The following is a 16,455-nucleotide window of genomic DNA, read 5'->3' on the forward strand; positions in this document are numbered from 1 at the left end:
TGGAGAGGTGGGTGGGAAACGACAGTGTATCAGAGAAGCCTGGCACAAAACATCCATGCAAAGCAGAACTCCATTGGCTCTGGAGCCAAAAGTGCTAAGGGCAGGAAGGCAAACAGAAGGGAATGTAGGCCTTGTTGCTAGATAGATCATTTATTAAAGTGAAATTCAGCATTTTATCTTTGTCAGACAGTACAGAGTTAAAGTCTCATACACAGTGGAAGCAGGACATTTCCTACACCTCAGAGAAATGAGTTCTACAGTTTTTGCTATAAGTTACTAAGTTGCTTTAACAATACACAGCTATATTACACAGTTAAAAATACAAGGTGTCCAAAACATTTGGCATAAGATCAGCACAACACATGGAGGCCAGAAACAGAAGAGGGAACACAGTTTTTCTCTCCCAGTAAGCCCGCTAAAGGACTCCAAGCCATTCTGCAAGTTACCTGCTATTCACCTCCCCTGCACTCTAGCTGCGGAGCAGAGAGCTGCAGCTAGGACAGGAGTAAACCCAGCCCTGTTAGGGCTCAGCGAAGTAAGAGGCTCCCGGAGCCTGCTGATGTACAGGATGGCCTGCAGAGTTGCTTGCAAGGGAAGTTCAGGTTTAAGGCAGGAGCCCCCCCCCCTCTCCCCACACTTTCTTCAACCATTTAGTTCATTCCAAACAGATGTGTTCACAGGCAAGTCGAAAACGCGAGGACCAGGGATAGCCGTGAAAAGTGCAAGGAGTATCTTACATTGTAACAGTTCATTTGCACTTTGAAAGTGGAAAATGAGAACTCCCTAGCTCAGTAAGCTAGAGATGGCTAAAGGGCATCAGTGACAAGAGGAGTGAGGCATCAACAACATTCCTTCACCTTTGGGACTCTTCAGTCAATGCGCTGGGGCAGTACAAGGACTCCTTTTGTACAGGAGGCTACCTTGTATTACCCACTCTTTTAAATTGTAGAGGCAAAGTGACTCTAGTGCTCTAGGGAAGTATAAGGATCTGCGAACTTAAATAAACAGTCCCCCTGCAGACCATTTCTCTCCCCTCCAACTGCAGTTACTGCTGAAGATCTCCCATTGGTATTTACATTTGGCTCAACCAAAAGATGTAAAGTGCACAGCTCCCCCCTTCTTCCCCTCTCATAAAACATCCATTACAAGAGCTAACACAGAACAAATCTTCCTCCACGCTGCTAACCGTGGAAGCATGTTTTGTTCAGTCTCTCTGTGGGCCACATCCTGTTTCATCTTCTCTGTGCCATCATGACCCACTTGAAAACTCACACTTACTGTGGATTATTTCGGCTCTTGTTTTCAAAGCCTCTCTGAATCCAGCTTGCACTTAAGACTAACTTTAAATGCCAGACTTGATATGTTTTGGTCAAGTCTTGCACACTAGGGTATCTAGCGGTTTACAGCCACATTTCTAAGGAAAACTGGGACACCAGAGTACTGGGGACAAGTGGTACAAACCTGCCCACTCTGCTTTTCTCAGGCTGAGCATCTAAAGTGCCTCGCAAAAGAAACATTAGCTTTTAATGCAATCATTTACTTCAGGTTGATATACAATATTCTCTGAGATGCAGAAATTAAAAAAACCTGCATTCTAACACAGCCTCCTTGGATATATTTGCACTTTTCAGCCATCAGATTGCCACTGACTCAAGTCTTCGCATGCTTCCAACTCCCTTGAGTTGAGCTCAAGCCGATAACTACCAGCAATGATTTCTTCTTCCCTTAAAGTGAGCAGAGGGTCAGCATACAGGATGAAATTAACCCCGGAAGAGATGTTTCCACATTATTTGGATTTCATACTAATGGCTTTGGATCTATTCAGAAGTCTAATGAAGTTAATGCAACTCTTCAATGAGAATTGAATTAGGCTATGTAATTGAATTAGGCTGTATAATGGCTGGAGGGCTTCCAAGGCGATTCCTCTGCCCCAGGGTGAATGTCACCTATGCAGCCTTGTAAGAAATAAGCTTCCACTATTATAAATGGAAGATGACATCTGGTCATCCTCCAAGCCCCCAAGGCTTGTGCTCCATGGTTCAAAGCTAGACAGAATTTAAGGCCCATCTGTGAAAAGCAAAATGTAAAAGGAAAAAAAAATAATCTTATCATACCAGCCAAAGCGATTTGGGTCTTCTACCTTTCCAACAAGTCCCATCTGAAAGTGCTGAGAAAATGTCCCACCTCATGGCTTCACAAGTGTGAGGTTCAAACACATTTACTTTGAAGTTTAAAACAAAAAGTTGGAAAGTCTTTTTTAATTGGCATGCAGCATAAGGAATCAAATACACAGAATGGTATTATACAGAACGACAATTGCATTGTTGCGTTTTCTGGTTATTAGACACTAAATGCTTTTCAAGAATCACAGGCACCCTGAACATGGATATTGCTACTGAATTGACGTGTGATTTCAGTTCATAGCATGGGAGCCATAAAGTGGCTAACCCTTCCAACAAGACATCGGCTTTCTTCTGCTCAAGGCGTTTTGCTCTAGGTAAGTTGAGAACAAGGTAATAAGGCATTTGCAAGGGTTTATAAGGCCATGGGGTCCGACAGCCAAAGATTCTTCTGTTTCTTTGGTGTCTTGCCTCCAAGCTTTCCACCTTATAAACAACTGCTAATGGCTGGTAAACATCTCTTATCATCACACTTCACTAAGAATTTTTTCAAAAAAGTATAATTGCTTTAAGAGTGAAACCAACAAGGATCACATTTCACATCAATTGACTATTTTCAGAAAAAAAAAAAAAAAAAAAAAAAAAAAGCTTCCTGGATACCACCTCTGCACAAAAGCATTCCAGTGAATACACCTGAACAGATGGAACCTGCCACCGTATTTCCTTGAAAAGAATCATTTTGCTGCTGGCTGCTAAAAAACCCCAACAGATTTATTTACTCTTAGAAATAAAACAAAACAAAATACAACAACAAAAAAGTAAATCCCAAACAAACTACATTTTTACAGTTTTGGTCTAGAAGTTACAATGAGGCATAACCCTCTCAACTCAGAAACTCATTTCTCCTTGGTAATATCCTCTGATTACATGAGCACTTTGAAGATTAACATGCAGTCAGAGAACGTACCCTTTTAGCTACCTGTCCTGAATGAGAGAAGCCAGATCATGTTGACTGGTGTGGGAATTACTCCACCCTTTCAATAAGGAAAGGACCAGCATAATTCAGAAATTTTTAAACATTCATGAAATACCGACGCAAGACATTCTCTCCTCATTCCTTGAACCTCTCTCTTGTCTGATGTTCTTAAAATCCATACTGAATCAAACAAGGAAACGCTGAAACAATCACACTCCCCAAAACTTCACAAATGGGACGTGTACCATAACAGAGTATTTCTGCCTATGACACAGGACTTAGACATGTTGAAGTTTGTTGAACATGTTTTTGGAGTATTAGCAAACACTTCAGAGCTGATGTGAACAGCTTGCTTTAAATTGTGGTGATTTTTAAAGAGACCCTGGGAGAGCTTCAACAAGAGCTTCACTATGTGAACCCTTCATGCCTTACGAAACATGATGCAGTACTAAGCTGGGATCATGACCTGTGTATTTAGCTCTTCAACAAAGCTTCATCCAGTTTTGCAATATTAAAACCTGCTATTGACAAAATGCTAGCCAAAGTTTTCTACTGTTCAGTTCGTTGCTTAAGGCTTGTTGAGAATATACTCTCTATGTGGAGTCTTGGCATCTTGTAACAGAATGGAGACATTGGTTAGGACAGCAAAGAAACAGAGTGGTACTTTAAATCATGAGATCCCCTTGAATAGAACTTGAGGTCATTGGAGAACAGTCACAACCAACACTTTTATAAGCTCCTTTTGCCAAAATAAGCACTGTGTTATCTGTAAGGACACCTTGGCTTTAAATAACAAAATCAGAGCGATCTCCTCCTACAGTGCCCAGTTAAAGAGCACCAGCATGCCATCCTCCACTCACACAGCTCTTATGAAAGCACACGTAATGCTCACGAAAGGCAAGTGCTTCGATACTTTTTGCCTGTTGCAAAGACAGATGAAATGCATCATGCTCCAGTCAGTTCACTACCCCGGTTATGGTGCTACACCCATTAGCATCAGTCTGCTTTACACTGAACAAAGACTGCAGAGCCCACTAATCCACCCAACAGTTTTGTGACACCTGCTACAGACTAGCTTCAGTATAAAATTCACATCACCTGTGATTGATACCTGACCTGATACAGAGATTGAGACAGATGTCTTAAGCCATTGTTTCACCTACCATCGCTGAGCCTTGAATACAAGGGAAATATGCAAAAGTGTTGAGCCCTTCTACCAACATGATCAAACCCAGCAAATAAGCTGTATTTGTCTTAATACCACATTCTGAGGAAATGCAGAAGTTTTAAAATGCTTACAGACAATTAATTAGTGAGTTCTTAAATAAAAGAAATTAGAAAAAGAGATTGCAGAGAGTTGTTTGGCATCCATGTCGGAGGGCAGCAGGAGGAAGAATGGAAAAAAAAAAAAGTAGTCAATTTCAGACTAGTCAAGTAGTGTTCACTGGAGTAGATTTGGTGAGCTGGAGCATTTGTAGAAGTTTGGGACTTGAAGCACTGACTCAAGGCAAGACAGAGCATGTGTAGGTGTGGAGCAGGCTTCAGACAAACTTCTGACCCATGCACCTTGATAATGAATTTTATCTCTGCCGCTATTCCAGTCCTGCGCCAAGACAAACTGTATGGTGGTTTGTGATGCAGCCTGAATTCAGTGAAAAAATTCCATCTGTGATCTGAATTGCACTGAGATGCAGATTTCCAGAAATGGTTTAAAACACCGAGTTGACAAACTCCACAGTCCTACAGGTTTACTTGGTTTCCCCATTATCCTCATTTCCTTATTCCAATGTGACTTTGAAATGAGGGGAAGAAGTCTTCAGAAACATGCTGGGCACATGTTTTCAAATGCTCCTGATATGAATGTCTATATTTTTTTCTGTCATCCAGACTTACTGCATTTAAAAAAAAATTTACAATATACTTCATCAGTTTTTATATACCTAAAATTCACAATACCATCTGTTCCTTCAAGGTCTCTCTTATTCCAAGTCTTGTTAATCTTCATTCTAGTTGCTTGCTACCTTCTGATTTCTGGTCCAGCCTGCTTTTGTTGTTCTTCACCATATAGATGAAATATGCAAGCGTCTCTTTCTCATTCACAGGAATATTCCTGAAGTGACGACTGACAGTCTAGAAGGACAACATGTAAACAGACAGAAATTCTGAAATTAAAAAGTAGAAATAATCAGAACAGAGTTTCTCTTCACTTTCCAAAAACGATTTTATGGCCACTGAGCGTAATATACTTCTAGGCAAACATGCACCAATTCAAACTGTCAGTCCTCATTTACCTCTCTCTCTCTCTCTTTACAGCTGGAATGTGCATATGAACATAGCATAGTCTTGCTATGTCAGCAGTATTTGCAGCCAACCTACAAGCGGAATTTGGAAGCCAGAATGTCCTCCTGCCAAAGCAGCACAGTCTCTCCTAAGCGACATTTCATGCTGAGATTATTTGGAGAGTAAGTCTTCCCTGCATCTCAGTACTTTAAAGGAGAGTGTCAGAAATATTGAAACACTTTGCTGTTTGAACCAGATGTAGCAAAGTTTTAGAGTCCAAAGGAAAACGCACTGCATAAGTTTTCACTAAAAGGAACACCAGGGGATTTGCAATGGGATGGTTAGGATTTGGTTAGGGCTACTCCTCTCCGACACTAGTGTAAGCCCTGAACCATTAGCTGCTTTTTCCTCAGAAAATGAACGTAGAAAACATGCTGGAGCTGGATGAGATCTGCTTCTCTTATGGAAGAAGCTCTTTTTTGGTACCCAACACAGCTCCAGAACTGGATTTTGATGCAGGCTGAGCAATATGTCACTCCAAGAAGATTTATGGAAGTTTGAGTTTTCCTTACGGTGGGGTAGCAGCAGGAGTCTAAGAGCCTCAGGCAGCAGTGATTCAAGCATGGGAGCTGGACGAGGATCCAGCGTAGGGTCAAAGCTGCTCAGACTTCACAGGAAATCTGGGAAGTGTGTGACAACTTTAAGTTAGGCTCCCTTTATTTTCTGCTTGCATAGTAGTTTTATTTTTTTTTTCCCTCCTTGGCACATTCATGGTAAATTGCCTAAGCAAGGAGTCCTTCATGGCAGGAGGTAGCTGAGAGACTATGAACTGGTTAGTTTGAACGTGATAAAGCAGAACTACTAATGAGGACATATACCCACCTTGCTTCGTTCAACTTACTCCTACATGCACTACACTACACATTCTCTATATTCTGTGTATTTATTCCCTAGTTGACTTTGAAAGAGAGCAAGACAGTATCTTGCTGTCTTTTCTGGTCTGGTGGTTTTTGTTCTTTAAAGCAAAAGCAAAACAGTTTCGGGCAGACAGTTGTGAAAGCCTCAGCTTACAAAAATCAACCAAGTTACCATTCTGTAACTGCTACAGGTTTTTTTCAAGTTTAGAGAAGACTTTTCCCACAGACTGCCTTCAGATCAAGTCAGGAAAGAGAGCAGAACAGATGCACACCAAGCACAACTAGCCCAAATAACAGAGAGATACAGAGAGTTCTTTCTTAACAAGTACCCCATATGGTGAGAAAGCAGCAGCAGAGGCCCTTAAGGGAAGGGCCTTTTATTGACTTAATACAGAATCATAAGACATCAGCACAAGGGAGGGAAAGAAGGAATCTGAAGTCATGGTCAGCGATTCTGCCTTTAATAATAAGCAAGTCCAACCAGTTCAAGTACCTGTGAGGAAAGAAAAACTAACAGGGGCACTTAAGGTGACTGGGAGTGTGTAAGTCTGAGTTTCAGTTGAACAGCTATCATCAGCTAACACCCAGGCCACTGGAAACTAGGTTCTGTTTCTGCTCCCTAAAGGTAATGGGTTGTGACCATGAACAAGGAGGGAAAGGAAGCAGAGAAAAGCAAGTTACTAAAACATGCTTTCAAGAGCCAGCTTCCATGTCTTCCATGACTGTCTCAGTTGAAAGCAAGCACGCAGCTTTCTGTTGGCATCATCCCCTGAAACCTTTCGCAGAGCACAGGGTACATATTAGCGAGAGAGTCACTACAGGTATTAGTGTCCACAAAATGCACACTTAAGCAGAGGAGATAAAAAGTTTTTTAATAACAGAGGTAACACTACCTCTGTCGTCACTTACTTCTGCTAGCTGAGCCTTGTTGAGTCCAGGCCTAGTCTGCAACTTATAATGTCTCTTGTAACGTCGCAGGGTGTTCACTTGGAGCTGGAACAAGTCAACCTGGAAGTGACGCAGAGAAGAGAGGATGAGCACTACCTTTAGCTTCTATTAGGCAGAAATGTAGAGTTATCTAAAAATAACTATTCCTTCCTCAACAGGACTGCTCCTTGCCTACGTTCAGAAGCACATCGGCTTGCCTTACTGACAAATCTAAGTATATTTTGTATTTGTTAATGCTAAAGGACGCAAATAGCCTCAGGGAAATACAAAATTTCGTTCTGGTTCACATGCTGTCAACAGAATTGCTGGCCAATTTCTGCTCTCAATTACACCTCTGCAACCTCCAAGCAAAGGGGAACCTTTTGTTCCCACAAGGTTTAAAGAGCTCACACATGAAATATCAATTTAGCAGGCAGTGAACAAATGGCTTGTGACATAAAACAGAGTACAGAGACAGAGAAGAAATGAAATTCAAATACTTCAATGGGAAGTGCACAGTTTAAAAAGCAAGGGTGGTGGCGGGGGAGGTTACAGGAAGGAAGATGAAGATCATGTGGAAAATGCCATGTTTCAAGGACAAAAGGAATCTTTGCTGAAAACCAAGAAAAAAATCACATTAAAACTGACGCACTGCAGAGTTTCCTATTCAGTTAGGTGACATGCATCCCTCAGTTTCTAACCACCAAACACCCTGCACGCTCTACAGCACTAACATTTTTAGATGCCAGCTGGGTTTGCACCCATCATCCTGGCCACTAAGGTAAAGCCTGTATGGAAAAGCTTTGATGGAGAACCTCGTAGACTGGAAACACAAATAGCTACAACAAAAGGTCGAGTATCCTAAAAAAAACCCCCCCAAAACCAAACAAAACAAACCGAAAACTTGCTACTGTTTCAGCACCTCCACACAGGAGGTGTGCGGACACAGCTTTGCAGTCAAGACACAGCTTTGCTGGCAAAATGATTCTTGTTGGGTTTTTTTTCAGAAGAAAAATGCCTTTCAACAATACAGGTGGCACTTCCAGCAGAGGGCTCTGCTGATGTGGCCAGAACTCATCTCCTCCGCAAACATCACCTCTGCACAACTTTTTGCAGCATCAATAATACCAGAAACATCACCAAAGCACATACAGCGCACAATGGCATAGAGAACAGACTATTCCAGAATTCTGTAGCACAGAAAAAAAACAACCCAAAACCGGTCTATTTCCTGAAAATAAAAAGATGTAGTGAATGATTTTAAGGTAGTTTTAAATGGTGCCCAAAATGCCATATATGCAAAGGTCTGGAGAAGCTTAATACCCCTGGATAACACATACCTAAACATAGAGAGACTGACCTATTGGATTCTCTAGTGTATTTGCAAAATGATGCATGCTAGGTAACGAAGAACCATATCGGGGCCTCAGACACCACCAAAAATCACTTGTTTTTACCTTTAAAAAAGAATTAGCGTCAAATACTCTTTTAACAGCTCTCTGGAAGCAGTACGTACATGAAGCTGTGCAGTTACCTTATCATACCTCTTTTTATAGAAAACTACTTTACATGGGCAAGGAACTCACACAGGGGTGAAGAATAAAATTTGGACATTACACATCAGGAAAAAGTCTTCCTGAAAATGAGAGTAACTCCACAGCAGTTTCACTGGACTTGCAATTTAAAATTTAAATATTTCCCGATACATGAAAAACATCCAAGCCAAAATTCAACATGCTTGAAATTGGTAAAGCATCCTACACCCACTTGGCACCAACTAACCTCCGGGACATCCGTTTCATGCTCAGGAGAGTCACCTCCATCATCACTTGTCTTCCTCTTTCTTTTGTTTCGGACACTTTGAATGAAGTTCTTGTGAAAATCACAAATATACAGATGTCTCACCTAAGAATCAGAAGTGGTGAAAAAGCAATCAAAACAGGTACTGTAGAAACAGCATTCAACAGCAGCCACTTAGACACCAGTATTAGAGAGTGCATCCCTCATGACTGGCATGACTGATTGCCTCATGACATTAAGGAATTTCTAATCTTAAACGCCAGGCCTGATATTGTACTCTTGACTTAGAGATAATTGACATTACAAAGACTAAAGGCAAAGAAAACAAAGGACTCGAGAGCTCCAGCTGAACCTGAACCTCTGCAGATAATATATTTCTTTTTTATGGTTGCAATCATATGTCAGGAAAAAAATAGGTAATTGTCTGGAGGAAGTGCATTTGCTTCAGGACTTAGTACCAGGTGACTACCAAGAAAAATATTATTCTGTTCCACTCTTGTGAACTTTCTGGTTTGAATAGTACAGAGATCACGAATGCAAGTGTTTAAAAATCTAGACCAAATAAAAGTTGGCTAATTACCTCAACTAAAACAAGCAAAGCAAAAGCAAACCCGCCTCTTTCCTATAGCTTATCCTACCACGGAACCCCCTTTTTTAACAAACATTATCTCACTGGAGTTAGCATATATACAACAAAGGACCACAAATGATCAAAATTATTTGGTACCCATAAGGCAAAAATGTCTTCAGATGACACAGATACCCTACATTCAAAAATCACTTTAGGCAGCCCACTTCATACTTTCCCTTCATTTTGAGTTCATTAGCCTGATTTCTTCTTTTTATTTCTAAAGCCTTACACCTGTCAACAAAGAACAATTTCTAAAATGAGAGAAACGACTATACCACTACACAAATCTGCTGAGGACTACAACCAGGAGAAATACTCCGTTTTTTAAGAATGAGATTGTATTTCAAATCGAGTCACCCTCTTCCCGTGACATGACATATTTTGGCTGTGCAAAAGCAACCTAACCAACTGGGGAAGTTGCCAAACAGACTGACTCAAAAGGTCACCTTTTTTTTGTTTTTAATGGTTTTCATCTTTAAAGATCAGGTAAGAAAAGCACGCAGAGCAGAATTCCATTAACAGAGTCACTTCTGAGAAATTCCTTCTGTAATCTTGACGGGCTGCTCTGCTCTACCTAGTTCTCTACTCGGCAAACGACCCGTTTCTATCTTGAGCTGACAGCTGTCACTTAATGTCATTAAGCGGTCAGCAGCAAATTGGGCTGTTTGGTGCCAATCAGCGAACAAGCGCGCAAGTGCCCTGTTGAAGAGGCAGCACGCCTCGCCTTTTGAGTTAGATGCAATAGTTCAGTTTCAATAACCTGCTTCAGTAGAACGTGAATTCTTACCAATTAAAAAAGCAACGCCAGTGACACCTAACTGAAATAGGAACCCGTATCGCCGATTTCCCCTAGGAGCATCGGCAGTTTTCAATACGAAACTGAAATTAAAATAGCACTACTGTCTCCGAAGCAAAGACGGCTGGCTCCTTTGCTCCCCCGAACATCACCTGCTCCCCCCCGCAGGAGAGCTTTCCTCCCAAGCACGGTTTTCAGTGCCGCTTCATTAAGCCTCCCGAGATAAGCAGTGCCACGAGGAAAAGCCGTCTCTTTACCCAGGCAGCGCGTTCCTCTCCTCCCCTCGCCCAGTAACACCGAAGACGGGAAAACTCGGGTTCCAGAGAACCCGAGTTCGCGACAGAAGCCGCCGCCCCTCGCCCCCTCCCTCCCCACAGCTCGCAGGGGTGAAGGCAACCCCCCCCCGGGGCAATCGGCAAGCTCAACTCGCCGGCCGGAGAAGCAAACTTTCCGCCGCCCGCCCGCGGCGCACGGAGCGCGGCCTCCCCGGGAGGGACCGCAGTGCGGTGGCGGGCTGGGGACGGCAAGGCGCGCCCGGGCGGCCCCTGGGGGGGCTCGGCGGCGGCGGGCGGGACCGGCGGAGGCCGCGACTCACACTTTTGTCGATGTCCAGCTTCAGCTTCTTCTGCGAGATGCTCTTCTGGATCCTCTTGCTGAAGGACGCGTTGCCGGCGGGGCGCACGCAGCGGTCCCCGTCGTCGATGAGGCAGCAGCTCTGGCCGTAAAAGGGGGCGGCGGGAGGCCCATCCCGGCTGTCCTCCTCGGTGCTGAAACCATTCATCGCCCACCTGCCCGCCCCTCACCCCGCCCGGGGAGCCGAGAACCGGGGAAAGAGCCGCCGCCGCCGCCGCCCCGCGCCCTCGGGGGGACCCCGCCGCCCCCCCGCGGGGGCCCCCCCCCCCGCTCTTGCAGGGGCCCCCTCAAGGGGGGACCCCCCTCAGCGCCGGCGGAAGGGGCCGCGCCGCCGGGAGGGCCGCCCGCCCGCCGCCCCTGAGCTGTGGCCGCGGAGGCCGGGCCGGGCCGGGCCCCGCTAAGCGCCGCCGCTCCGCGGGGGAGCCGGGACCCCGCACGCACCGCTCTCACACACAAAACCGCCTCCCCGGCAGCGGAAGTCCCGCCGCCCCGCCTAGCAGGCGGGGCGCTGGTTGGGTCGTAAGGTTCGAGGGGCGGGGCGCGCCGCCGCCGCTCCGCGAGTCTATTGGAAGGAGGCGCTGCCCGTCTGCCGCCACCGCCCGCCTCCCCCCACACACACACCCCCCACCCACCCGCCTCCGCGTTCGCACGGTAGCCGGAAGGTCGCCGGGAGAGAGGCGCGCGAGCGCGGGGAGAGGCGCGGGGCGGCCGCGCGCCGTTGCCAGGACACCGCAGTGGCGCCCCCCCCCCCCCCCCCCCCCGGTCTGCGGCGCTGAGGGGGAGCGGCGGCCCGTCCCCTCACCTCACCTCACCGCCGTCCGTCCCCTCACCGCCGTCCCGCAGGGCGCTCCCTCCCTGCCCGTGAGGCGGCTGAGGAAACTCGGCGTCTCCCTTCGCCCGGGGCGGCCCGCCCGGCCTACGTCCCTGAGGGAGGAGGCGGGAAACGTTCCCGGCGCCGCCGGCCTTCCTCTGCTCCACAGAGACCCGAACGCAAGCCTCCGGCCCCAAGCCTCCGGCCCCGGCACTCGCGTTCCTCAGCCTCGGGCCCACGGGCTCCTAAGCCGGGTTTCTCCAGCCGGCCAGAGCCGAAGCAGAACGCCGCAGGAGCGGCGGGAAAGCCAGCAAAGGGCCAGGCTGAGCCTGCGGCTCTCGCCCAGTGCCTTGTACGGAACTGGTGTCGACGTACTCCACAAATGCCCGTTCTTTGGCTACATCGTCACATAAGGCTCCTGCTGTCATCGAGGCGGGAGTCCCTGGCTGAAATATTAAATCTTCTTCAAATTTTGTTTTTTTCCTAATTACTAGGCAGGGATAGTGAAAAGAGTGGACCTGGAAAAGTGTTTCCCAAAGCAATCTGACTTGAAGCTTCGCATTTCTTTCATCTTCAGGAAAGAGAAAAAAAAAAAGGTAATAAAAGAGGAAAAAGCAGGGGGGAGAAGAAAGAAAGTCTTACTGATCTGTGGGGAAAAGATGTTACTTCTGGAAATGCTGTGACCTCTCTAATACCAGGCAGCATATGCTATTGTCAAAGGTGTGTGAGCAGCTGTAAATGGAAAAGGATTTCATCTTCCTGAAGAAAAGACTTCTGCACAAACAGAAGAAAGGTTCTATAGACCAAAATTACTTCAAAGTCTGAAATCCCACACGTGGAACAATGTGCATTAGCGCAGGATGAACTGTGCTGAATCACACACGCAAAATACCTTTGCAAGAAAGAGACTCCTCAAAGCCCTTGGTCATCAGATCAGCCTGCTCCACAACAACAGACAGGCATCTTGCAGCCTGTTCTGCCTGCTCCCCACAAGACGACTGAGAAATGCTAAAAATATGTATTTTCCAGGCAGTCCTTGCAATACCAAACATGTCTCAGAATAAAACTGGAGGGCAGGGACTTAATACTCTTCCTCAACATTTCTGCCTCTTGTCTTAGCTTTTATTGCTGATGCCCTCAGGAAATTACTAATTCCTGCTCGTGTGACTAGTAGAGAACCACAGTGCACTCTCCTGGGGACACCGCTCCTAGGAGTCGGCCACGCCAATGGGAAGGTGGCAGAAACAAATAAATGACTTTACCCGCAGACCAACAAGCAGTTAGCGAAGAGCAAAGAGATTTAAAAAAGCAAGATGCCACGGCTTAAAAAGCCCCTGGCCAAATTGCCTGGGATATGCCTGCCTGAAGTGATACCCTCCTGGCAAAAACCATACAGATATTCCCTTGTTTTGGGGAAAGGGAAAACACCAGAAGGTAGACAGTGATCTCAGAGCTCCCGATAACAAGCTTTCTAGGTTTATCTTAATATTGCAAATAAAAATCAAATGGCAGGCTGAGGAAATCTTGCAGAAGGACTATCTTGACATTTGGGAAGCTGAAAACACAGACTGTAGGGACAGATGATAATAGCAGCAAGCAAGTAGATGGAAGGGAACATGATCATAACAGGCAGGACTTGCTCCTGTCCCTGTGAGGAGGAGATTCTGCAGGTCCTCCCTGGACTCCTGGGAGTGGCTGGAGAAACCGGCACCATCAGTGCCAGAACAGGTTGGTACTTACCATCAGACTGTATTTCATCTTTGGCTGCAAACTCTCATCCCATGCAAATGGAAAGATTTTAAGTTGTTTTGCAATGCCTACTAAAAGGAAAAAAAAAACCAACCTGCTTTTGTCACTGTCTGTTTGCTAATTCAATGCTAAGTACCTCCAGCTCAGGCTAACACAATGACACCTTTTTTCAGTCTTTCAAAAAAAAGTGCATGGAGGTGTTCGTATAATTGCAGTTTATTTCAGCATGTTTATCCTCATGGGAACCTCAAGATTTCACAGTCTGCTAGTCCGGAACTAGCTTGCTGTAAAATAAACTGCTTCATAGAGACATTCTTTATTAGGTATCTATCACTAACCTGATCTAATAATTCTTTGTGGGAGCTGCAATGAAGTGAGAAACAATGTTTCATAAACCCATCAGCACCCAGGCAGCTTTAGTGCCTTTGAAGCTGTAATAGCCTGCCCATCCAAGCCAGCCCTCTAATCAAATTAGGGGATCCTGCACAGGCCTTTAAATCTTTGCTGGAGCAGCACTACCCGCTGAAGATAAGTCTGCGATGTAGCTGTCATCTGGAACTTACTGTTTTAATGGAGCCATTCAGGGTTCTTGGGACAGAAATGCTACTCTCCAAAAGGTCTGTGCTGTCAAAGGTGTCCTGGGAAGAAGCCTTTTTTTTTTTTTTTTTTTTTTTTTATATACCTCCAGTCAGAAATCAGACCACTTCCATTTTCTGTACCTTGGGGGCCAATGGAAACACTGCCCTAGCGCCTTCCCCCAGCCTCCCACTCTCCTCAGCATTTTTCTAGGGTGGCACATACTGAACCTGCTAAAATGCTTAAACTGTCACAGCTTTTGGCACATACTCTCCCTGGCAAATGTTCCCGTGGCCAAGAATCACGGCACAGTCTTCCCTTAGGAGCATGCCTTGCAGTTAACTGCTGGTCCCCCAAGAAAGAGCCTTTCCTTTCCTTCACACATGCTGATTTTCCCACATGCAGATTTTCACACATGCTATTGTTTGTCTCCCCTCTGTTTATTTCACTGTTTTTCACCCCATGGAGTTAAGTAAAAAGGAGTGTTGGGAAGGCCACAGAAGAAATGAAGTGGTGACAGTAGAAAGCGCTGAAGGTCCTAATGGGAACACGGGATAGGGCCATGAGCAATGCCTGTAAACTTACCTCGTCCTGGGCTGAAAGACTGCTCTCTCCGCAGAAAGGTTAGAATACAAGAAGGGCAGTGAGCTGTTAAAAACCCTCCCCTGAAAACCAAGGTGCAGGATGGATCTACCAGCAGTTGCTCTCGAGGCAGGTATGCAGAGGAAGGAGAGTGACAGCTTCGTCCTGCCCTAAGCTGGGCAACGGTTTGTGCGATGCTGAGCTCCCCCAAACTGCAGGAAAAGGTAGTTCAGACAAGACGCATGCATAGACTTAGGTGACGTTAACGTGTTATTCTCACAACCACATATCTCAGCAGTAAACGCACAAGCTGCCTTTGAGAAAAGTTTTTTGCGTTGAACATGTGGCTGGTGACAGGCTCAGGGACAGAAGTGTCCCAGGCATGGTGGCTACTGCCCCGGGTGTCAGCTCTCAGAGGGCCTCACCTGCAAGGCTCTGTTCTTGAGGACAGCAAGGTCCATGCTCCGAGGAGGACTGCAGAGGGTCACCACCCAGGGATGACAGCACTGCAGTGTTTGGTCAGGGGGACAAGAGCACCTGAGAGTCCCACCCCAGCCCCTCTTCTGAAGTACTCACCCACACAGAGTAGCAGCCAACTACGCTCAAAAGCTCCTCCCCATAGAGAGCCAGCTGTAGCTTGACCATGAGGCAGTCACTGCAGTAGATGGTGCTCCAACACTGCGTCACCTGCAACGGTATCAACCTGGGGAATTTTTACTTAGTTGCCAGTTAACGCAACCTTCTCATCACTTATTTGGGTATTGAGAAAAAAGAAAACACACACTGAAGTAAACACCTTTCTTCCCCCTTCCTTTGGCTAAATTTCATCCAAACACCAGTCCTCCACTGTTCCTAGTCTCACCTCCCCTTCGCTGCAGTTCATATGCAGTTTCTCCGCATTCATTCAGTGAGGTGATGGGTGGTGCAGGAGGTCAGGGTCAGGTGTGTAACTGGTGGTCTTCACTCCCCCGTGCTGGTTTTTCTCTGCTCCTCTGTGCTTCCCAGTGTGTCCTACCAACAAGGATTGACCATGCCCACTGTCCCTCAGGGGTGTCCTACCTTGGCACAAGTCATCCACCGTGGCCATGGTCCCTCCAGGACTGCACCCTTGGGCACAGAGCACTTCCTTGCACAAACACGTCTCCCTCCACATCTCCTCTGGCTTTGTCCACATCTCCTTACATTTCTCCTCACTTGTCTCCTCCCCTCGTGGCTGCCGCTCTTCGTTAAACTTGTCTGAGCTGAGGTGCTGCAGGCTCCTCTGACGGGCTGGAGTTTTGGGGCATGGTGGGTTGTTCCCATTGGTTTCGGAGCTGGCTGGAAGCAGCTGTGAGGGGCAGACACAGATGCCCGCAGGCAACTCTGCTGCCCCCAGCTGCCTGAACCTGCCACGTCCACCCAACGCAGTGCTCAGGCATTAGCTTGTTGGCTGCTCTTGCATTAAACACAGTAAACCCTGCAATTTATACCCAATACAAGGGGCAGCTGAGAAGGATGTTTCCCAAGGGGGCTGGAGGAGAGCAGTGCGCGACACGGCTGGAAGGCTGTGCTGGGGAAACACCAGACCAGGGTAACTAAGCTTATTCTCAGAAGTAGAGAGAAGGGAAATCAATCACTGGAGCAAAACAGGCAGGGACAGTCATTTCTGCATACACAG

General features: G+C 46.3%; 1 protein-coding gene across 1 annotated transcript; it reads right to left on the reverse strand.

Annotated features, from left to right (window-relative positions):
- Positions 1–134: 134 nt before the first annotated feature.
- SAP30L (SAP30 like) lies at positions 135–11,565 on the reverse strand. Its single transcript, XM_029998175.2, has 4 exons — positions 11,043–11,565; positions 9,003–9,125; positions 7,203–7,301; positions 135–5,226 (listed from the first exon to the last, which is right to left on the reverse strand). Exons 1-4 carry the CDS (start codon positions 11,226–11,228, stop codon positions 5,098–5,100), a joined length of 537 nt encoding a protein of 178 aa, XP_029854035.1. The 5' UTR covers positions 11,229–11,565; the 3' UTR covers positions 135–5,097.
- Positions 11,566–16,455: the final 4,890 nt, after the last annotated feature.

Source organism: Aquila chrysaetos, chromosome 22 (genome assembly GCF_900496995.4).
Source record: "Aquila chrysaetos chrysaetos chromosome 22, bAquChr1.4, whole genome shotgun sequence".
NCBI classification, from domain to species: Eukaryota; Metazoa; Chordata; class Aves; order Accipitriformes; family Accipitridae; genus Aquila; species Aquila chrysaetos.

What these genes read in the sequence shown, in the direction of transcription:
- SAP30L (XM_029998175.2), bottom strand. Translation starts at nt 11,228, where the DNA reads ATGAATGGTTTCAGCACCGAGGAGGACAGCCGGGATGGGCCTCCCGCC. An exon ending in AGCTGGACATCGACAAAAGT is followed by an intron (nt 9,126 to 11,042) that starts GTGAGTCGCGGC and finishes TCTGATTCTTAG; the next exon opens with GTGAGACATCTGTATATTTG. An exon ending in ACAAGGCTCAGCTAGCAGAA is followed by an intron (nt 5,227 to 7,202) that starts GTAAGTGACGAC and finishes TTGTCCTTCTAG; the next exon opens with ACTGTCAGTCGTCACTTCAG.